This window comes from Notechis scutatus, chromosome Z (genome assembly GCF_049901735.1).
Source record: "Notechis scutatus isolate UNSWTSFEM ecotype Mainland chromosome Z, rNotScu1.2, whole genome shotgun sequence".
In the NCBI taxonomy this organism is placed as follows: Eukaryota; Metazoa; Chordata; class Lepidosauria; order Squamata; family Elapidae; genus Notechis; species Notechis scutatus.
Genome location: NC_142025.1, coordinates 54,716,655 through 54,741,045, shown reverse-complemented (window position 1 = coordinate 54,741,045; position 24,391 = coordinate 54,716,655). Strand labels below are relative to the sequence as shown.

At 38.9% G+C, this 24,391-nt stretch overlaps 1 protein-coding gene across 14 annotated transcripts in view; it reads left to right on the top strand.

The window, feature by feature from the left end:
• The window catches only part of DNM2 (dynamin 2), a 176,922-nt gene that overhangs the window by 97,044 nt on the left and 55,487 nt on the right, over positions 1-24,391 (top strand). For 8 of the 14 annotated variants that reach the window (XM_087945297.1, XM_026688805.2, XM_026688801.2 and 5 more), the window contains exons 9-12: positions 7,094-7,161; positions 8,419-8,557; positions 12,299-12,385; positions 16,999-17,069. In XM_087945297.1, coding sequence (XP_087801423.1) covers positions 7,094-7,161; positions 8,419-8,557; positions 12,299-12,385; positions 16,999-17,069 — 365 coding nt within the window. Of the gene's footprint in view, positions 1-7,093; positions 7,162-8,418; positions 8,558-11,410; positions 11,550-12,298; positions 12,386-16,998; positions 17,070-24,391 lie in introns of all 14 variants that reach the window. The other 6 variants (XM_026688807.2, XM_026688802.2, XM_087945295.1 and 3 more) reach the window with 1 other exon arrangement.

Genomic DNA, 24,391 nt, shown 5'->3' with positions numbered 1-24,391 from the left:
AAATCTTAAGTCCTTCATTTCCCTTCCTTTCTTTCTTCCTTCTTTCTTAATTAAATTTTGAAATTCATTAAAGATGGCTTCTTCTTCTTCTTCTTCTTCTTCTTCTTCTTCTTCTTCTTCTTCTTCTTCTTCTTCTTCTTCTTCTTCTTCTTCTTCTTCTTCTTCTTCTTCTTCTTCTTCTTCTTCTTCTTCTTCTTCTTCTTCTTCTTCTTCTTCTTCCTCCATCTGTTGTAATGTTTGTTGATAGGTAGCAAGCGCCATTTCTAAAAAAAGGAAGGCTTCTTTTACACCATCTTTGTCATCTTTTTTTGTTTGCTCATATTCTTTTCTCAGTTCCTCAACAGAAAAAGCCATTATAAATCTTTTCTTTTCTTTTCTTTTCTTTTCTTTTCTTTTCTTTTCTTTTCTTTTCTTTTCTTTTCTTTTCTTTTCTTTTCTTTTCTTTTCTTTTCTTTTCTTTTCCCCTCTTTCTTCTTGCAACAACCAAGATATTTCAAAAAAAATATAAAAATAGAACAATCCCAAAATCATCAATCAATCCAAGACAAGACAAAGTTCTCACTTTCTCTTCCTGGGGTAGTATCAATAAAAAAAAAGAAAGTCCAAATCTGTATCTTAAAGCCTTATTGCAATACATTTCAGTCTTCAGATCCTTAAGGCATCTCCTCCAACAAAATCTTAACATATAAATATATTTTTTGTCCTCTCCCTTCCCACTTATCACATAAAGCCAGTTTTTACCTGAAAAAGACAGGTTTCTCAGTATCCACTTATTGATTCCGTAGGGAAGGAGAGTAAACTTTCCTTTCAGCACCTCAAAATTGCCGCTTATTTTCTCTTCTGGAAGGTATCATTCAGAAAGCCATAATTTCCAGGAATTATTTTAAATATGTCTCAGAGTCCTGGGTCAACCAAGAAAAACTTTCACTTAAAAAAAAAACTTTCTCCTCTTCCTCCTGCGCATTCTTTCCCAGCTGCTGGCTTCTTTGTGGCGGCCATTGCAGACCGCCGCTGCACCGTCTTGGGAAAAGGGGGTTCTGCCGGCCGGGGAGGGGGTCTGCAACACCCCCAAGCCCCTCTCCGGATCCCCCTATCTTTAGCCGCCCCTACAGGGCAGCCTTAGCTCCGAACCCGTCCGGATTGGAGCACCAAAAACGGCTAGCACAGCAGGGATCGCGCTGTATCGCGAATCCCTGCCGCTCGCAAAGCCGACAAACCGGAAGTTCCACTCCAATAAATCTTCTTGAAGCTTTGAAAATCCATCTAGAGACTTATGATTTAAATGGGGGTAACTACCAGAGCCCTGACAGCTTTCTAAAATCCACTTGATTTTGCACTCCAAGATGACTGGCTTAAGGTCAGTGATCACACCATTGTGGTTATCAGGGATGATTTTCTTGTATAGGTTTTCAAGTGTATTCTTGCCAACTCTTTTTAATCTCTTCTACTTCTGTTAGATCCCTACCATTTTTGTTCTTTATTGTGCCCATCTTTGCCCAAAACATTCCCTTGAGATCTCCAATCTTTCAGCTAAGCACCCTTTTGACTTCATCCTTCTGGAGCTACTTGTAATTGTCCTCCATTCTTCCCCAGTAGCATATGAGATACCTTCAGACCTGAACGGCTCATCTTCTGGAGTAATAACTTTTAGCGTTTTGATACAGTCCATGGCAAGAATTTCTTGGCAAAAATACATAGTCTCCACTATGACATGTCCCTGTTGGGTGGCCCTGCATGGCATAACTTCATTGAGCTATGTAAGCCTATTTGCCATGAAGGAATGTCACTATGGAATTATAATATATTTAAAGTCTAATGTGTTGGACTACAATATTTTTTTAAAAATAAAGTTGTAATACTTGAATGTACTGTAGTATAAACTTAGCAGAGAGCAAATGATAGAGAAAATACCAGCTTGCATGTTAAAAAGAACTGCCTCCTCTGCTATTACATATTCCATTGCTGGTAAGATTCTTGGGTTATAGCAAGATTGGACTAAATGAGTATGTAGAGGGGAAACCATTTGAAAATTCTGTAGATTAGACTGAGATATTTAAAAAAACAAATCAGAAAATGGCAGAAGTAACTATGGTGAAGATACAATGTAGAAAATGACCAGGCTGAGCCTGAGAGAGAGGTCAAACACATCATCAGTCTTGAGTCCCTTTATGCCCACAAAAGATCTAAGTGTAGCCCACCTTGAATTCCATTGACTTTTATCTACTGCCCATTTGACTATTGCTAGTTCAGATTCTTGTAGAGAGCATAAGCTTGCAATAAATCTTTATATTCCTTTGAACTATCTGGACTTCCTGATTTTCCCATACTTTACACGTAAGCAAATTGATATGGAGAGCTGCTTCCTTAGGTGTTTTGTTAGTTAACCACTTAATGTTTTAGAGCACAGTTCCTCAACCTTTCTGGGTTGGCAGCCCAGAGTATGGGAGGATGAGGGAAGGCACGTGCATGTGCACACGCAATCACCCGTTGCTTGTGTGAGTGGGGTTGTGAGTGCCAGCAATGCTCATGTGAGTGCCTATGAGTGCCCACGATGCTCATGCAAATAGGGCCCTGAGCCCTCACGACACTCAAGCTAGTGGGCCTGTGTGTATGCAAACAGTCAGCCACTCATGCACATGCACCAGTCAGCCACTCGTGGCTTGGTAGTGGGTCATGATGCTCAGGTTGAGGTAAGTACAAACATTTCTTGTTTCCAAGTAAGGCATGTACTTATTTTTTAAGATCAGTGTGAGGAAATACAAAAACAGAGTGTGAAGAAACACTTTATGTCAGATCTGCTTCGCTTTGATGACAGCCTGCCATAATGTATGTTTAGGGGAGGGTGGGGGGTAGAGGGATACAGGGAGGGTGCATAACAGGAACCAGAAGTGCCAACCAGAGACAACGGTTGAATGATCCAAGGACACCAGCATGGGAACAAAATGCAAACACCCACCAAAGAGGCACCAAACTTTAGAACTGATACCGAAACAACTAATTTGAACCTTATTGGACACTAACAAGATGACAAAGGGGGGAGGGCCTGGGAGAAAGAAAAAGTATGGTTTTATTCCTCAGATCTGACTTTGCTTATGCTGTAACCACTTGGCTTTAGTAAAAGTATATGCCTTCACTGAAAAATGGAGTTGAGGGTCTTTCTTTCCTAAACTTCCAGTTGGGACAGACCTGACACTTTACTTTTTGGCAGTCAAAAATGTTGGCATTCAGAACTCTCTTTGTAATAAGTTACAGGAGGGGATACAATATCCCAATGGAGGCAAAAACATCAGGTGGCATCCCACAATTATTTTTTAAATCAAAGTCATTAACATCTCAACAAGACTTAAGATTTTTGAGAAAGAGCACTAAACAATCCATAAAATTGCACAATTGTACACATGCTATTGTCTTTTGTGACACAATAATACAACTGCAACAATTATAGCTTTATAGCAATATATATGCACTGAATTAAATTGTAATGGTGCAGGGGTGGGATTCAAATTTCTTAACCTGTTCTGTAGGCGTGGCTTAATTTGTGGGTGTGGCTTGCTGACTGGGCATGGCTTGGTAGTCACATGACTAGCTGCACATGACCCACTCAATGTCACTCACATCAAGGGGGTGCCTCGCCTGGCCCCTCCCCTCAGTCATTCCTTGTCACACCTAGCCTCAATGTATCTATAATTCTGTAAAAATGTTATCTTTTTTTGACTTTATTATCTATGTGCTATAGATAGACCACTGAAAGGAGGAAATGGCTCACATGCTTTGCCCAAGAGGGTGATAGGCAACAGGTGTTTAAGGGGCTGTCAGAAAGAAGAGGGGGGCAATGTATTTTCCAAAGAAGCAGAAGGCAAAACAAGAAGCAATGGATGGAAACTGAACAAAGAGAGAAGCAACCTAAAACTAAGAAGAAACTTCCTGACTGTGAGAACAATTAACCAGTGGAACTGCTTGCCACCAGAAGTTCTGGGTGCTCCAACACTGGAGGTTTTAAAGAAAAGACTGGACAGCCATTTCTCTGAAATGGTATAGGGTTCCCCCCAAGGTCCCTTCTAAGTATTATTCTTGTTAGGAATATAAGTCACCTAACAGGTATTTGGGTTAGAAATATATAAACCAGGATAGACATTTTAAAACTATATCTTTAAGAAAATGCAAAACTGTAGTTGGGTGTGGTTTCTCAAACGGCCATAAGATGGAGCCAGAAACCTGGATTGTTTCAGTCTGAGTCTCAGAAGAGAGTGTGAGTGTATCTCTGTTTCCTTCTGTTGGACAGTATTGCCGTTGCTCCATTTCTTCTAATTGACTGATATTACTGGATTTAATGTAAGTCTGTTACTGAACTGTTTTTTGACACTGGACTTTGATATTTGGTTTATCCCTGTTTGGATTATCCCTGGATTGAAAACTGACTGATTTACTTGTGAATGACTTTGGATTGCTTATTTTGGACTTTGCTTAACGTTTCTGGAAGTAAAAACCTACATTTACTGTACAGTGTATCTGTGTGCTGTATGTGTATTATTCAAACACTACTCTCAAATACGTCTCCCTGTATGCGCTCATTCTCCTAACGGGGAATTACCTCAACAATTCTGACACCTTTCCCAGGACCTCCACTCAGATCCAAAATGTGGCTGTAATAGTCTGTTTTTAATATGCAGCACCTTTAGCACTTAGGACAGAGGTCTCCAAACTTGGCAACTTTAAGACTTGTGGACTTCAACTCTCAGAATTCCTCAGCCAGCAGAGTTGGCTGAGGAATTCTAGGAGTTGAAGTCCACAAGTCTTAAAGTTGCCAAGTTTGGGGACCCCTGGTTTAGGATCAGAGCTAAGTTAATGCTTTTCTATTAATACATAATCCTTAAAAGGGCTCTCTTGCATGGTCTAATTCAGAGATCCCCAACCTTTCTGGCACCAGGAACTGGTTTCATGGAAGACAATTTTACCATGGATCTGTGTGTGTGTGTGTGTGTGTGTGCGAGAGAGAGAGAGAGAGACAGAGAGAGAGACAGAGACAGAGACAGAGACAGAGAGAGAAGGGGGAAGGAAGGGGGACAGCCTGTGCTAAATGATTTTATTGAAGACCTGTGCTAAATTATTTTACCTATGTTTTATAGATATCGGATCTAGCTATCGTGTTAGATTAGCTCTTATTTATATATGAAATGTTGCATTGTTGGAAATTAAATAGAATTTCATCAATAAGCCTTCCTATGGGACAAAAAAACAAGACACATTCATACTTCCATAGACATTTGATAAGGGAATCATTACTGCAAACCTGGGAAAAGGTTTAAAAAAAAACCATTATATGAAGATACCAAAATGGGTCTCACCAATGGAAGTGATATTACACCCAAAGATGAGGGATATAAGAAAAATGGTCAGATATGAAGAATTATTAGACAATCAGGGGAATCTAAAAATGATTGATAAATTAAAAGAACAAAATATAATTATAGATTGGTGGTCATACTTACAAATTCAGACAAAATTTAGGAAAGACTTAGAAGAAGAACAAGGGATAGAAAACAACAACTGGACCAAATTTTGACAGGCAAGGAGATAAAATTTATAACAAGAATGCATAACTTTTTGTTGGAAGTGGAATTAGAAGAGGAAATAGTAAAGGGATCAATGATTGCTGGGCAAAAAATGTAGGGCATAATATAAATTTAGAGGATTGGGAAAAATGTGGACCGATAACTGTAAATTGACATTGTCAACAGCATTTAAAGAAAATCAATATAAAATGTTTTGTAGATGGCACCTAGCCCCAGCAAGACTGGCCAAAAAGTACCCAAACACCAAAGCAGAATGTTGGAAGTGTAAATATAAAGAAGGAACATTCTTCCATGTGTGGTGGCAGTGTCCAGAGGTTAAAAAATATTGGATGAGGGTACAAAGATGGTTATTAGAAATTGCAGATCACAAATTAGAACTCGAACCGGAAATATTCTTATTAGGAATAATTAAGGGAAAATTGAGCAAGGTCATCCGATACATCATTATACATATCATAACTGTGGCGAGAATAGCCTTCTCACAGGGATGGAAGAAGGAAAAGATACCATCTGAAGAAGACTTGACACAAAAAATAATGGATTGTGTGGAATTGGATAAATTCACAATGGAATTAAGAGGCAAAGATGATTTGGACTATTATGCGGTTTGGGATAGGTGGTACAAATGGGTGGAGGATAGAAATAAGATTTGATGTTTATGTATAAAAGGAGATGTATGTATCAACGACACGAACACTTAATGTGAATAGAGATTTGTATTTTTGTTTTTAAAAATAAATAAATAAATAAAAAGAACTTCATCAATAAAAAAATATTTTGTTTAGTTTGTATCCACCTTCCCACCTTCTAATTTTTAAGCAGTTCTGTAGGCTCTTACTAGTGTCCTTAGCTTATTAGTCAGATATGGTGTGGAATTGTTGGATATGCAAATGTTCCCTTTTTAGAACAGACACAGTCCATTTTTTTAACTTCATCTTGGGAGTGGATAACTTGACACCAATTCGAGAAGTAATAATATGAAGACATCTAGTAATTAAAGCATTCAACTATATGTTGAAGACCGTGTCTATGGATCCAGATAAATTTCCAAGCTCTGTTTTAAAGAACAGATGCATAATATGCTTCCTTACACTGGGGCTGTCCAACTTTCGAGTGCCATGTCATAATATGGATTCACCATCCTATGCCAGGAAATCTTGAGAATAATTATTAATAGACAGCATTATTGTTGCTATGACTTGAATATTGACTAAAGAGTAGAGTATATAGATGCTAAAATATACAATAAAATTCAGTGGTCCTCCTCCCACCAGATGGAAACAGAATTTATCCCTGATATTGAATGAGAGGAGCTACTAATTTCTGGATGGTCTCCTTCCATTGATTATTATGGTGAGCACCTTGCTCTTCCTTATTATACCTTCAGGTCTTGTATTTTGACATAAGTTTGCACTATAAAATGGCTGTCAATCATGACTTCAAAAGTTATTTTTGGAAAAGATCTGCACATGGAAGAAAAAGCGAAGTCTTTTGTCTATACATCAGCATTTTTCTTTCAGATGGAGTTCGATGAGAAAGATTTGCGACGTGAAATCAGCTATGCAATCAAAAACATCCATGGTATAAGGCAAGTATTCAGACTGAATTGAATGTTCATGGCATAAAATGTATATAATGATACTTATCTGGGGCATCCAAAGCAGCTGATAGTTTGGGAAGTCGCTTGCTACTGAAAATGTTTTCTATTATCTTGAAATCAAAAAGAAAAACGTTGATGAGAATGTTTCGCTGCAACATTATTTATTTTTATCCCACCTTTATTATTTTAATAAATAATTCAAAGCAGTGAACAATATTATTAGGCTGAGAGAGAGAGAGTGACTGGCTCAAAGTTACCCGCCAGCTTTCCTGCCCTTAATAAGGCAGGTCTAGAACTCACGATGTTCTGCTGGGCCACTGGCCTGGTGCCTTAAACCACTAACCAAACTGATGATTATGATTATCATATTGGCATGACTAGAGATTCACAAACCTAAACTACAATGTCTTGTTAGCTAGAGGGGAGGATGAAAAAAGCTTGGGACATCAGATTGTAAATCTACTGAGAAGTTTTTAATTTCTGCTATAACAGGAGGGCAAGGGAAATGGCATAGTAGTTACGTGATGATTCCCTCCCCTCTAGCAATTTTTTTTTATTTTTTTTCTACTGCAGATGAAGGTGTAACTGACAGAAAAGTGTTGATTTTGAGATATTGGTTTATATTTATAGATTGCTACTCTGGAATTGTTTTTTAAAAGAATAAGCTATAATTGGAATGTATAGGTTAGGTGATTCTTGCTATTACACAAGAAAGGTAAATTACTATTTCCTGTTATTCCTAGCTGCTTTGGGGGCAACAGCAAGCAAAATCCATTGTTTCCACAACAGTTTTTTTCCCCTGACCCAGCAAAAGTATCCATTATGATCTATTTTATAGCTAGCTGTTTTTCACACTTCCACTTTCTAATTATTAAACTCATTAGTAAAGGGATTTTTTTCTCCTAAAATACATAATTGGCATTTCCTTTTTATATTCAAAGATATTATAAAAGTATTATGAACAAGCATATTACACGTTCAGTTTGCAAAATATCTTTCAACAACAAATATAACTGTTCTTATCTTTCTATAATCTTTATTTTCTGAAGTTCTTGTTCCATCCCTATATTATTTAACTAACATTACTAGCAAAAGAAGAGGCCTGTTGCAACAGAAAAGCTGTCTTGCCATGGGAGGGGATTGTATTCTGGAATGTTGCCCATCTTTAAACTTCTTTTTCCCCCCTCCCCACTTGTTTTTTCTCTGCTGTGTCTATGCTCTTCTATCCTCCCTGTGTTGCTATAGGACGGGACTGTTCACACCAGACTTGGCATTTGAAGCCATTGTGAAAAAGCAGGTGGTGAAGCTGAAAGAGCCTTGTTTGAAGTGTGTCGACTTGGTTATTCAGGAATTAATCAATACAGTTAGGCAGTGTACCAGTAAGGTATTGAACTAGCCATTGTAGCTCTTACTTGACTGAGTTGGGAAAACCTAAAACTCTACTATTCTATTTTTCCCAACTGCCAAAAACAACCTCCAGGAATTGCTACAAACTTCTTCTAAAACCTTGATTGGCTAAAGTTGAGATTGTCCTGTTTCCTATATTTTTATAAAATGCTTAAATACGGCTTTATGTGGTCCAGACAACAATCTTGGTATCACATTTCAGTTAGCCCTAGTTCTCTCTTGTTTTCATCTTTGATCTCAAACAGAAGCATTTGTGAGCTGTCTGGAGGTTGTTCAAACTAGCAAGCAGATTTCTTCTTGGTTCCTGGCTTTCTATTAAGTGCATGCCTTCTTGATCTGTCATTTCAACTACTCTCTCTGAATTTTTTTCATAGCAACAGGGCAGATAAAGCTAAAGTTGTTTTAGCAATCTAACCTTAGTTAATGCAGCTGAAGTAATGCCCTGTCTCCGATCTGAAAGTCTCCTTCAAATAGGAATTTCATCATTCCAGTATAATTGGCTTGGCCATATATTTAAAACCTGATTTTTCAGGAAACTGACTTCTCTATGATTATATTTTTGAATTCAAAAGCAAGCTGTCCAAACCAAGATTTCAGGATCTCTTTGTATATCTTCTTGATATTTTTTATAATTAGCAAAGTACTGAAGAACACTCTATGAAGAGTAATTTACATTGCTTGATTTTGCAGTGCTATATGTGATAGATTAAATCTGTTTCTAACTAAGGTATTGAGCGTTTTTGTTGATACGCTGCGAAGAAGCCAGCACTTGCTGTCCAAGGTCCTTCAAGTTGCACTTACTCAAATGCAACAGTATCTCCAATTGTCTGTCCTGTCTGTCTGTCTGTTTGTTAAATTTATTTACTGCCTATCTTGTATCGAAACAACTCTGGGAAGCTTACAGCATTAAAACATTAAAATCCTAACAAATATTTCTAAAACAATTACATAGAAATAACAATGATGATAAAATCATAATCAAAATTATAGTTAAAAGATGTGGAGGGAGGGAACAAAATACATGGAGGTGGGATTGCCTCTTAATTCATTAGCTACCTCCAGTGTAATGCTTCTTCATCGGCACCCCAAGCAATCTGGCAGAGCCAGGTCTTCAAGCTCTTGTGGAAGGTCAGAAGGGTAGGAGCCAATCTCATCTCTGGGGATAAGATGTTCCAAAGGGCAGGAGCCATGATAGAGAAGTCCTTTTCCTGAATCCCACCAGCTGGAATTCCTTGACTGATGGGGCCTGCAGCAGGCCTCCTCTGCCTGAGCAGGTGGGGCAGGCCAGTTCCAGGGGGTGAGATGGTTCCTAAAGTAAGCTGGACCTATGCCATGCAGGGCTTTTACAATAGCAGTTGCCCAGCTGGCGTGTACTGAGATACCATACTATAGGACTCATTACAGAAGTCTTTCCCCAACAGTAGAGTATAGGACATTTTTATGTGAGTATGGAAATAATTTATTAATCTAAAAACAGGTATTGGCAAGATGACAGATGAAGAGATTATAAGAATGATAAAATAGGCCTACATGTAATTGCTACTGCAAAGAGGAATTGGTTACTAGTTCCATTTTTTTAGTAGTAGCATTTATTTCAACCTAAATAGCCAAAAATCATTGTTGGACTGTGTTCTGGGCAAACTGTGAGCACTGAAATACAGTTGAAGTGCTGATTTCTGAAAGAGGCCTCTTCTTTACTGATACAGCCATCATGTATATAAGGGCCTATATATTGTATTGGAATTTTTCTTAGTTCAAACCATTTGCTTTGCATATAGAAAACTTACATGTTACACAAATATTTTAATTGACATATTTGGAGAATACATGTAGATATGAAAAAGCAGTAAGTTACATGAATCTTGTGTCTTTTTATTCAGTTAGACAAACAATATCTCAATTTCATGCTCCAGTGATGATGCTACTTATCTATTCCAGAAGTGGAAAGTAATTCTATCAAACGTGGCAGTCATCACCAACACCCTTCTTTCTCCCCCACACTATTATGTCCTCAATGCCTGCTAGGTAAAAAGGGTTTCAGACATTGGCAGCCAATCACAAGTCAAACCTTAAGTATGAGATGCTATTATTCTGTGCTTGAAGTGCTTGAAGGAAGTTTGAGTCTAGTCTTTTGAGACGAAAAGCTGATGCTAGCACAACTATTCAGTGAAGCAATACTTAAAAATATGCTTCCGGCATAATCAGAAATCTTGAAGCCTTTCTGTTCTTTTCTATCTTTATGTAATGCTTGTAATGCATGTACCATAGGTTGTCTGATTATGCTCTAGACCAAGGGTGTCAAAATCGCGGCCCACGGGCTAGATGCATCACATGCTGGCCATGCCCACCCTCAGTTTAGTGAAGGGGAAAGGTCGCAATATGTCATGTGATAACAACAAGATACCATGAGTTTGACACCCCTGCTCTAGACCAACAGGCTAGCTGTAGGCACACAGAGAAGCAGCCATAACTCCTTCCCTGCCACTGTACTAAAACAGTTTTCATGAGTTTTGAGGATAGCAAGTAAAAGATGGACTTCCATGCCTTTACTGAAGACCTATTGTCACATGGAATACTTTTCAAGGATGAGCCATTTGGATTACAGTCCATTTGCTGCAGGATTTGAGGCTGCTGAGGAGCATAATTTTTTGAAAGATCTTGGAAGGGAACTGCTCATTTTATCAATTCAAGAAGGAACTTCTTGAGGAAGTGCTGCTGCTTTTTCATTTTGCACACTACTAACCTTTTCAATCTCTTTTTCCCTCTCTGTCATTTTCCCTCTATTCTTCAAAATCTCTCCTTTGTGTTCATACTTTTCTGCATGGTGCAGGACGGGGCTCTTCACACCTGATATGGCTTTTGAAGCAATAGTGAAAAAACAGATTATAAAGCTCAAAGAGCCCAGTTTGAAGTGTGTTGATCTGGTGGTCTCAGAGCTGGCCATGGTCATTAAAAAGTGTTCAGAGAAGGTAATGGGTCTATACTCTTTTTTCCCCATTTTTCTGCTATCTCCCTAATTCTTGATAACATTTCAGGAGTATGGCTTCATAGGATATCTAACTAAATGAAAGCCTGATTGCATTCAAATAAGAAGCAATGGACACTACATGAAGTTCCATTCTTCTAATTAATTATTAGCTTAGTTCTCTTGACTCATTTGGGTCAGTTACTCATTTCATTAATTGAGATGTAAATTCCTTTCCTGTGGTTTATTGCAAATGGATCAGCTATACAATCAGGTTCTATAATAATGCTGTATCTTGGGTCATAGCAATTATAGTTGTATTTGATCTGAAATGGAACTAAAGGAGCATTTTACATGACTTCCTGTGAGGTATTGTCTCTATATTAAACATGTATGTCATGAAAGATGCTTTGGAATATATACAATATTTAATGAACAACTTTCTCTAGGAGAAAAATCAACTCATTTTGATATTAAGAAGCCAGTCTTCTGTGTGCTCCTTTTTTCTACTAAACCTCTGAACGATCTTGGGCTATTTCTTAAAAGATCATTGGGGGAGTATTAGGGAAGTATTGTGTCAAAATAGATTAATACATTAAAATGGATCTGTTCTAAATTGGTTACTTGGTAAATCAATCCTTCCCCAGTGATAAAACAGGGAAGCAGCCCAACCCAGACCTTCCTTTTTCTTGTATGTCTGTATAAATAGTGCTTAAAGCTGCAAAGATCTGATGTCTTATCCTATTGTCCTAGCTTGGTTCCTATCCCAGGTTGCGAGAAGAGACAGAGAGAATTGTTACTACGTACATCAGAGAACGTGAAGGAAAAACTAAAGACCAGGTAAACAGTTGGTTTCCTTATCTTTATTATTTTTATTTATTTATTTTTGTCAATTGCTTACAAGATAATAGGTATAAGTAAAAACATAATTATGAATACATGGATACATATAATAAAAATAAAAATAAAAGAAACAATAGGACAGGGACAGTAGGCACGTTGGTGCGCTTATGCACGTCCCCTACAGACCTCTTAGGAAAGGGGTGAGGTCAATAGTAGACAGTCTAAGGTTAAAGTTTTTGGGGTTTGGGGAAGAAACCAGAGTCAGGTAGAGCAGGGCTCTTCAAACTTGACAGCTTGAAGACTTGTGGACTTCAACTCCCAGAGTTCCTCCTCCAGTCATGTTAGCTCAGGAATTCTGGGAGTTGAAGTCCACAAGTCTTAAACTTGTATTCCAGACATTGACCACTGTTGCTGAAGTCATATTTCCTGCAATCAAGTTTGGTGCGATTAACCTTGAGTTTTTATCGATTGTGTGCTCTTGTATTGTTATGGTTGAAGCTGAAGTATTCATTGACAGGTAGGACATTGCAGTGTATGATTTTATATACTATACTTAGATCGGACCTAAGGCGGCATAGTTGTAGGTTTTCTAGTTCTAGAATTTTGAGTCTGGTGGCATAAGGTATTCTACAACGAGTAGAGGAGTGGAGAACTCTTCTTGTGAAATATTTCTGGACTTTCTCAACTGCGTTAATATCAGATATGTAATGTGGGTTCCAGACTGATGAGCTATATTCGAGCATTAGTCTAGCAAATGTTTTGTATGCTCTAGTTATTAGTGTAATATTACCAGAGAAAAAGCTACGTAAGATTAGGTTATCAACTCTTAATGCCTTTTTGGCTATGTAGTTACAGTGGGCTCTACCACTTAGATCATTAGAGATGAGTACTCCAAGATCCTTGACAGAGTTTGGATCATCAGAAGGTCTTGACTATTCAGCCTGTATTTTATTTTCTGATTTTTTTTTGCCAACATGTAGGACAGAGCATTTATTTGTTGAGATTTGAAGTTGCCATTTGTTTGACCATTCTGATACATAGTCAAGGTCTTTTTGAAGGGTAGCAGTATTGTCTGTGGTGTTGAATAGCTTTACATCATCAGCGAAGAGAACGCAGTTGCTCTTAATATGATCACAGAGGTCATTTATGTAGAGTATGAAGAGGGTTGGTCCTAGAACACTGCCTTGGGGGACACCACTGTTGACAGGTACAGAATTTGATAGGACGCTCCCAATTTTGACCATTTGTTGTCTGTTTGACAGGAGTGCTTCTATCCAGTTATGCAGATGTCCAGAGATACCATAAGATTTTAGTTTTAGGAGTAGTTTGTCATGTACCACTGATCGAGTTGTGTAGTCCATATGTTTTTGCAGTGTAAGAGTTGCAGATTACATAATAGTTTTTTTCCTGAAACCAAATTGTTTATTAGAGAATAGGTTGTTTGTTTCGAAGTGGAGGATGATGGATTGGTTAATAATTGATTCCATGACGCAGCATAAAGAGATTGGTCTGTAATTTTCAACTAGGCTGGGGTCTCCCTTTTTGAAGATGGGGATGACCGTGCCTTGTGACCATAGTTTTGGCAAGGAGCTGGTCTTGAAAGATTTTTCAAAGATTATGCTTAGAGGTTCGGCAGTGGATAGCTTTTTTAAAAAGTAGGCCCATATTCCATCCGGTCCAATAGATAGAGATGGTTTTAGATTGCGTAGTGCTTTTTCAACATTGTCTTCTGTAAAATCGATGTGTATTAGATCATTGTAGTTGTCTGTGGTTCGACTAGGAAATATTGGGCATGATCCATTGCTGTTTACAAATACTGAGCCGAAGAATGTGTTAAAGAGGTTGGCTTTAATGGTGTCGTCGTTGCAGTCTTTACCATTAGGTCCTTTCAGGGGTGGGATGGACCTTGAGTCTTTTAGTTTGTTGTTTACAAAATTGTAGAAAGCGCGGGTGGAATTGGTGCGTAGAAGGTTTTCTTCTCGTTTAATGTGATAATTGGTGCATTCAGTCTTTATCTGGTGGCATAAATTTTTTGTATCGGCTTTTGAAATTGGCAACGTGACCAGATTTGTTTTTCCGCCAAAGTGATTTCTTTTTGGATTGAAGCTTCCTTATTGTTATGGGTAATTTGTTTTTTCTGGTTTTGGGAGTTGTTATTGGTACATATAGTTCGATGACTCTTTTGACTTCAAGTAAAAATATGTTGTAATGGTCTTGTACAGTATTGCATCCAGTGAATAGAAATTGCCAATCAAGGGATGAAAGATCGTTGTTTATAAGATCATAGTTGCCTTTTTTGAAGTTATAATAGGGGATTCCATCATTGTGATGATTTTTGTGTGGACATATTTTGAGACAAATGTTGTGATCACTGTTGGAAAAGGGTTCTTTAATTTGTATTCTGTAAATTGAATTCAAACTATTGCAGAAGATGAGATCGAGGCAGTTGTTAAGTCTAGTGTTGTTGGTTACTAGTTGTTCTAGTCCCAGATTTGTTACTGCATTGTAGAAGGTTGCATGTGTGGGTTCAGTTGTACATTCGTTAAGGGTCCAGTTACTATGAGGTAAATTGAAGTCACCAAGAAAGATAAAAGTGTGTGGGCAGGATGCTGCCCATGTTAGTAGTGTATTTAGCTTGTTTGTATGTTCGATGTCATAATCAGGGGCTCTGTAACATAGTGAGAATCAAAATGTGATATTTAAGGACAGTTCACTGATGATGGTCTCAGGAATAGCAAGCTCCTGGGTAACTTGGATGTTTTTTAGATGTAGGGACTTTTTATAGAAGATAGCAACAGCACCTCCTCTATGGATTTCACAATCTGATCGGTAAACATGATAGTCTGTTACTGTGGTAATGGAGTCGGGAGAGATGCATTGAGCCATGTTTCACAGACAAATATAATGTCGAATTTAGCCATATTTAATAAGAGGAGAAATTCAGGTATTTTATTTACAAGGCTTCTTGCATTGAGTAGCTTGCATTTAAGGCCAGTTGTGGTTGGAATATCTTCTAGATAACCTTTTGGACTGACCAAGAATAGAAGGATCAGAATTGAAAAGGTAGTTCTTAAAACAAAATGAACTCTTCCTTGGTTTTTAAAATATTTGTAGTGAGCTAAAATTACTGTTAGATTAATAATTTCTATCTCAGCAACTTTGATGTGTCGACCAACTCCTCAGCATGCTCAACAATTGTGAAACACTGAACTAGGATTATGGAGTAGGATTTGTAGTACTTCTGTTTGAGGGCAGTGCAGATTCCCTTGAATACCCAGGTTTTTTAAGCCATAACTTTTTTTTAAAAAAAAAGCTGGATTAGACCAGCTCACTGCTTTTTCTACTGTTGTCCTTTTTAGCAACTGCAGTAGTAGAGAAAAATGAAAGCTAAATTAGGATCTTTTTCAAAGCCATTTTTTCAGCAAGCCGGTATAAGGTTAGTAGGGTATCCCAAAAGTGCTTTTTCGCTTCTCATCCAAGAAGCTTCTTCAGCTCTGACTGAATGGTGGGGAATGGAAGGATTTATATTCCTTGCAGACAGCTGGTCATTTGCATTCTTTGAGAGAGGCCACTCACTGAGACCATTTGGAGGTTTATCTATGACCTCAGGATCACCTGAGTAGTGCAAATGGGTGTGGAGCCTTCTTGGAACTGCTTAAAGGACTGTGTTGTAGACTGGAGATAGATGCTATCGTATCCCCCCCCTCCCCTTTTAAGAGAGGGCCATTCCGTTTTGACATAGATGACCTCTTTGACCCTTCTTTCAAACCAGCGGTCCTCTTTCTCCAAAATGTGGACTTTGCTGTCTTCAAAAGATCTTGACAGACTTGAACAATGGGGCCCAATTCAACAAAATGAAATGGACTATTACACTGTGTTTTGCCATTGAAAATCACTTAGAAGCAGCCACTTAGAAGCAGCTGGTCCAGAACATAGCAGATTGGGCAATAATAGGCATTCCACTGTATGTCCACGTGATTTCATTGCTCCACAAGCTGTATTAGTGCCAGCTGGCTTTTAAGTGCAATTCAAGGTACTATTTAGTACTGATGAAGCCCTCCAGAGCATAAGGCCTGGTTATTTTAGGGACGATTTATCACTGATTGTTTCTGCCCATCCTATATAATATGGCAATGAGGGTGCACTTCAGGTCCCTTCAGTTAAAACTTCAGTTCAGCAAATCTATTGGGGCTTTGGAATCATGCCTTTTCTATGGTGGTGCATACCTCTGGAATAGCATTCTATCAGAAATTCATAAGTTTCCCACCTTTTTAATGTTGTGAAGGTACTGAGAAACTGACTATTCTCTATTCTCCCAGAACTTGGCGTAAGATGGTAGGTGAATCCTATAAGATTTGTATTCTTATAAAATCTGTTCAGTATGTTTTTCTTCATCCATGTAGTCTGTTTCTTTTATTTTATTGTTCTGGATTTTATTTTGTTAAGTGTCCAGTATTGGTTGGAATTGGGTGTTCTTTAAATTTATGTGTGTATGTAAATAAATGGTAATCTTCATAGATCATCTTCCCTGAATGTAGAAAGATAGACTAGATGGGTTGATTTTTAATTTATGTTGTGTACAACTGAGAAACTCGTCGTTATTTTTTCAGATTCTTCTGTTGATTGACATAGAGCTGTCCTATATCAACACAAACCATGAAGACTTCATTGGATTTGCCAAGTGAGTGTTTGCTATCTAATAAAGTTCTAGAAAAGCATGTAGACTACATAGTGTCTCTGTTTTTCACTAAAGACCAGAGACATAATCTATCTAAATATCTTTTTTCAGCTAGATCAAGTAGAAACTAAGAATGCTTGATTTTAAATTGTAAAGAAGCTTTGATGTTAAGACTTAGTTCAAGTGAAATTGATAAAAAGAGTTTTATTACACTTTGGTTTGGGTTCTATTCTCTTACAAATTTAGAAATACACACTTTTGAAAACGTTCAATAAAAATAAGAGTAAAAGTATTATACTTTCTATAAAAGTGTAATACTTTTATTTCTATTTTTATTGAACATTTTCAAAAGTGTATATTTCTAAATTTATTCAGATCTTAACTTTATTTTATTTATTTATTATTTATTATTATTTATTATTTAACCAGACTTACAAGCTACTCAAATCATTGCTGACTCTGAGTGACTTATAATACCTATCACTTGCAAACATGCTTAAAGCGACAAATAAAACAAAAATAGCAGCAATTGAAAACACTGACTTCCACGGTCCTTATTGATAAATTTTCTTGTGAGAAATTATCCAAGGGGCTATTCTATTTTCCCTTGTCTTATTGAGCAGGTAGGTACCTTTGGGAACATTAAGAAACATACCCAGACACCCAGCCTTTAAGAATATGAGAGGCGACAACCAGCATCTTGCAATGCATCTCACTAGTAACCAGTACAGCTCTCAGAGTTAAAGAAGTACATGGATGAACCAAGGAAGGATCATAGTTGCTGCTTGAATTCAGAACAAGTTTCCAAGTGGTTTTCAAAGGCAATTCCATGTAGAATGCATTGCAGTAGCTAAGTGAGAAGTGACTAAGGAGCACAATAAGCCTTCTTGCCCATACTATTTCTTCTTCAATTATGATCCACTTCAGTGTGACTAACACTGTGAGAGAACAGAGTCTCAACTAGAACCAATGATGGAATATAATTGGAATTGGGATGTACTAATGGTCTCCAAACACCATAATTAGTGCCTCAAGGACATGCTGATCTGGTATCTATAGATGACTTCCCACATTGGCTTCATGTAGATATTAAATGCATGTGGAGAAAGTGTCTACAAGAAACCCACAAGAAAAGGATATGGGGCTCAGTATCTTCCCTGCTTCTATTGCCTGGAACTTTCCCATTCCCCAATTTCCAAACAGTTCAAAAAAACAATCTGCCTCTCATTATCAAAAGTAACCAAAATACAAATTTAATGCAACTTTGAAAACAATAGCAAGGTACAAATGTAATAAGTTAGAATGGTAACCATGCTTTGAATTACTAGATTGTGAGGATCTGCATGAATAGCATTCAGAACATCCTTAGTTAAGCACTTGAATAATGTTGAGATGGGAGAAAAATAATATTTATGTATATGTAATAACCATGCTATCCTTTCAAGAAGCAAAATAAAGCAAACCACAACTTCAGAGGGGTTATCAAAGTGAAATGGATATTGAAGGTGCTAGAGAATAGAACAGTGTTGTTATGTTGTTTGCTGCTACTGCTTCTCTGATTACATATTTGAACTAAGTAACAGTACTATATGATTTGCTCTGAATAACGAGATTGGCAGTATATAAATTTAATGAATGAATAAATAAATAACTATTCTTGAATTTGAAATCCCCAGGTTTACTGTGAGCCTTGAAATTAGAAATTCAAGAATAGTAGTTGCGCTACTTGAGTTCAAGTGAAAGGGAAGCCTCTTTCTCTCTATGGTTAATGTATTGGTGGCTTTAAAATGAGAGGTAGATTACAATAATTAATAATACAACTAGTCCTTATTTAGCAATGACAATTTGATTCTTAAGTGGTTGCTAAGTGAAACTCTTGATTGTGTTTATGCTTTTATTTTTCTTTTGTTTTACAGACCTCTGAAGGTCATAAATGTGAGAATTGGTTGCAAAGTTACTATTTCATAACTGTCCTAACTGCAAATAGTTGCTATATGAAGCAGTCACAAAACGAGAACTAATTGTACCTTACAACTTGAAAAAGATTCTAATTCTATCAATCTGGTTCTGATTAAAACTTATAGCTTTTTTTAAAAAATGACTTTTTATCATTTCTGATGGTCAGGCTTTGAGAAAAAATATACAGGGAGAAAATCACAATATTACAGGTAGTTCCTGACTTACAACCATTCATTTAATGACCATTTGAAGTTACAACAGCACTGGAAAAAAGTGACTTATGACCATTTTTCACACTTAGAAACCGTTAAAGCATCCTCATGGTCACGTGATCAAAATTCGGATGCTTGGCAATTGGTTCATATTTGTGACAGTTGCAGTGTCCTAGAATCACGTTATCATCTTTTGCAACCTTCTGACAAGCAAAGTCAATGGAGAAACTAAATACACTTAACCATGTTTTTAATTTAACAATTGCAGTGATTCACTTAACAACTGTGACAAGAAGTTTCATAAAATGTGGCAAGAACTGTCTCACTAAGCAACATAAATATTAGGCTCTGTTGTGTTTGAACATTGAGGACTACCTGTATAATGTGTTCAGAAAGATTAAAGTGAGAATATAGTTTATACTGCATTGGTAAAACCACACTTGGAATACTGAATCCATTTCTAGTCATCACAATTCAAAAAAGATGTTGAGACTCTAGAAAGAATACAGGAAAGAGCAACAAAGATGATTAGGGATCTGGAGGCTAAAGCATACAATGAACGATGGCAGGAACAGGCTATGTCTACTGTAACGAAGAGAAGGAATGGGAGTGACATGATAGCCATCTTCCAATATTTGAGGGTTGTCACAGAGAAGAGGGGGTAGACCTATTCTCCAAACACCTGAGGGCAGGACAAGAAATAATGGATGTGAAGGTTATTAAAGAGAGATCCAACCTAGAATTAAGGAGAAATTTCCTGATAGTGACAACAAATAATCACTGGAATGGCTTGCTTCCAGAGGTTGTGTGTGCTTCATCGCTAGATTATTTCAAGAAGAGATTGGGCAACCATTTGTCTGGAATGGTTAGGATTAGGCTCAAGCAGCAGGTTGGACTAGAAGATCGCCAAGGTCCCCTCCAATTCTTCTTATTCTATGATTAGTGTCTTTTATTTCTCCAACTCTCCCTAAATCATTGTTACTCAAGAAGTATACCACCAGCTTTGTAACTACATTTATGGGATTTCTTTATATTAGTTATTCCGAATGTTTGTTTATCCATATATTTCCTTGATGGAATCACTGGAAGTTACATTTGGTTCACCATAGTTGAGTTCTCTTTTCTCTTCCCTTAAATACTTTATCAAGTTTGATAGTCTCTTTTTTTTAAAAAAAATAAAAGTTTGTTGCTTCTTTATTGGGCTCAATTTTTGTTTCTTTTACTTTACTTTTGGGGCACTCTAGTGGCTATAGCCTCTGAGCAGCATACTGTATACATATGCTCAGACCAGCTGCATCAAACTGTTGATAGAGTACAATGTTTAATCATGCTATACCATGTTTACATACTTAATCTTACTCTTATTGCCATTATTTGCTGTGACAATTTTTAAAACTTTTCTTATAATTAAATATCTGCCTTTTGTTCCAGTTCCTTACATTCCATGGTAATAACATTTAGCTATTACAGCCCACAAAATGAAGAAGTAAGATACTCTTGAAATAGTTTGAGGTTTGTTCAATTGGAACATAATTTACTCAGAATGTTCTAATGAAGTTTTTTGAATGAAACAATGTATTTAAAGGGGACATTGAAATTATTTTTAATCTTTGTGCATACTTCTCTGTTCAGTCTATTATTATTTAACTAACCCGAGGCTTGTCCCACAGTGTAGGGTTGACAGTTTTCTTTATTTCTATGAACATCTGTTCTACAAAACTTTGTCAATTTTCCCCTTTTCCTGCAACTCAGTCACTATAGCCATAATTCCTCAGCAACTTGCTTGCATTTATACATACTCCCATAACCTCTGCAATCAAAACAGCTGCTGCAGTGCAAGTTGCAAAAGGCTTGGACTGTTACTGTAACTTCTTTTCTTATCTGTGGCTCCGAGAGTCCAGATAGATTGGAGTATGTTCAGTTCCTGCTCTGTGGGATTGAGTCTGCGTTAAACTGAAGCTCCACCCTTGTGCCATGGCCATGCCCCAGTTTTCGACTCAGTCCAGCCAGGACGGACATGAGTTGCTGGGGCTCCACTTCGATTGGAAGTGGAGGCTGTTTCTATTTAAAAGTTAAAAAGTTTTAAAAGGCTCTAAAGCCTCAGGAAGAAGCTGCAGCCAAGGGAGAGAGGCTTTTAGCCTCCGTTCTTGGAGATCGCGCTCAGGGCAGCCGTCCTAGCACATGGAACCACTACCACGTGGAGTGGCTCCCAGCAATTGGGCCAATAAGGGCCTCAGCTGTTTTGTGCGGTAGCACAGCAGCAGCATGGACAAAAGACTTGTTTTTCGGGTTGTGTGCTTTCGCTTTCGATCACTGTGGCTGCAAAGCACTCAGCATAGCAACAAGCAGCAGCGGCTGAGAGGTCAATCGGCCCAGCAGAGGAGGAGGCTTTGCAGCAGCACAAAGCAAGCCACTTGATCAGGCAGTTGGCCCGATCCCAGCTGGGGGGCGCAGCCGTGTTCAGCGGTTGGTGCAGAAGGACTGGATCGACCCCAGTTGAAGGCGCAGATCAACTACATTGCCAGGGCTGTGATTCCGGCTCCAGCACTGAGGTGATCGCGTGGGTGCCAGTAGACCTGTACGAAGGTCCTTTAAATTACTGTGGTGACTGTCAGGGTGAGGCTGCAGCCCAGCAATAGGCCTCTTTAGGTCTGCTTCACCAGTTCAGAGGTAAGAGGATTTTCTTGATTTGGATGGGGCCTAAAGTGACAAGGTAAGCAGTTATTGTGAAAATAACTCCTCATCCCCTACCCTCCAGGATCCATCCTCTCCCTCTGACTATCCTGCAAATCCTAATCTTCCAGGTGGGATGGTGGATAAGGATCAGGAAGGTAATCACAGTCCCTCTACTTCAAGAGGTAAATCTAGGGGCAGGCATAAGAAAAAGGCCCCTCAACCCAAAAGACCTTCCAGGGCAGAGGAGCAAGATGCCTTGAGAAGGCAGAAGGTTCTAGAATAACAGGTGGAGAAAAGCTGGTGGGAGAAGCCAGAATTCCCCATGCCCAGAGGAGTCAGAGTCTTCTGCTCCACCTCCAATTTGCAGATGGAGCCTGGGCCTTCTACCTCCACTAGTGGACCTCGCTTACAAGCCTGGTTACCTGATAACTCATCTGCTATTGTTAATCCACACCCTCTAGAGACTGTTAGAGATTACGAAGGGGATCCCTAAGCTGCCTGCCAGAATGAAACTTGAGCACCTCCTAAGAAAGCCAGGAGTGGAGGCAACTTTTATGCCCACAGCTGCTGGCTTGCGTGATCCTGAGGGGGCAGGAACAGTATTACCTGCACACATGCAGGGAATTATATCAAGGTCCATAAGGCAAGGAATTGTGAAAAACCTCCAGGCTATGCAAAGGCCTGAATCGGTGGTGTCAGATCACTCAGTCCTAAAACATTCCAGTCATGAGAGAAGCAGCAAATCCTTGAGGGACAGGACTTCTCTTGACCCCCCTATACATAGTATCTCCTTTAGAGCACCAGAGGGAGACAAAGCTCTGACCCCTGAGAAACCTTCCTTCACCAGACTCTTTGATTCTCAAAAGTTCTGGGCCTTATTGCTCAAGGCTAGGAAGACAAAGACCCAGTTGGGGCCAGAGGCAGATGTTGGGGAAGTGGAAGATGACACTACTGTTCCTCCAGACCAATAATTTGATAACCTAAAGTTCGACCTGAAAGGGTTCCTGTGCCTAGATTAGTTTTGAACATAAGAAGCAGCTGGAATCCCCGGGCACATCTGCCATGTTATCGGCCAAGGACAGCCGCTATTTTAATTGTAGCGGCCTGAACTAACCAGCTCATTACAGGTGCCTTCAGTGGACAGTCCGGTTGCAGCCTTGGTTTCTTCCTCATCAAATCTCGCTGACCCAGAGGAGGCATTGAAGATGGAGGACAAGAGGATCAAACATTCCCTCCAGCGTACCCACCAGGCAGCTGTCTGGGCAGTCTAGGCTGCTTTGGCTGCCTCATTCTTTATGAGGGCTTCCTTACACTGGCTGCATCAGCTGATAGATAGGGTCCCTGCCATGGATGTCCAAGTGCACCGAGACATCCATAAGCTAGTTGCAGTGGCTGAATATACTACTGATGCCACTTTAAACAGTGCCAGATTTGCTTCCAAGGCCATTGCCACTTCTGTCGCTGCCCGCAGAATGGTCTGGCTACAAAACTGGGCGGCGGAAGTGGAAGGTGGTATCTGCCCCTTTAAAAGGGGATAGATTGTTTGGGGAGGTCTTGGACCCCCACCTGGTAGAGACCAAGAATAAAAAGAAACACCTTATCTCTCTGGCAAGTTCTAATTTCAGGACAGTGTCTTTCTCCCACAGGTTAACTTTCAGTGCTGATAGCAACGCTGGGACATTGGGGCCTCTGAGTCAGGCCTTCAATCGCTGGGAACACCCCCAGGAAAGAATGGCCATAGATAGGCCTCAATTTCAGGCAAGCAGCCTTTTTGTGGGGGAGCTAGTTGGTGTTCCTAGCGCTCCTGCTAATTCTGCCAGCAGTTCTCCCATTGGGGGAAGGTTATCTAGTTTTGCGGCCCAATAGGAGGCTACTACATCCAATGCTTGGGTCTTTAAGCGTATCAGGTTGGGCCTTTTCCTGGAATTTAGGTCACAACCCACCAGATTTTACGTGCCTTGCCCGGTTTCCAGGGATGCATCCCGTAGGAAGCTAATGGAACAGGCCATCCATTGAGTCAACAGGGTAAGGGATTCTACTCCCGGCTGTTTGTTCTTCCCAAGGCTTCTGGCGGGTGGAGAGCCATTTTAGGCCAAAAAAGGCTCAATAATATTTGTTTTACAAGCATTTCTGGATGCATTCTCTACAGTCTATACTAGAGTGTCAGGGTGGGTGTATTTCCTTACCTCAATTGATTTACAGAGACTTATCTGCACATCAGAATTTGTCAGGCACGCAGAGAGCACTTAAGCTTCAGCTATGCTGGGAGACAATTCCAATATAGGGTTATGCCCTTTGGTTTATCTTCTGCACCCAGGGTATTCACTAAGATCCTGGTTGCATTGGCAGTAAGGGGGCAGTGTTACCTGGATGACATTTTAATCCAATCATCCTCACATAACTGGGCCTTAAGGGATCTCCAAGCAATGATCTTCCTGTTAACAAGACCACGGTTTCTCAATTAACCATAAGAAAAGC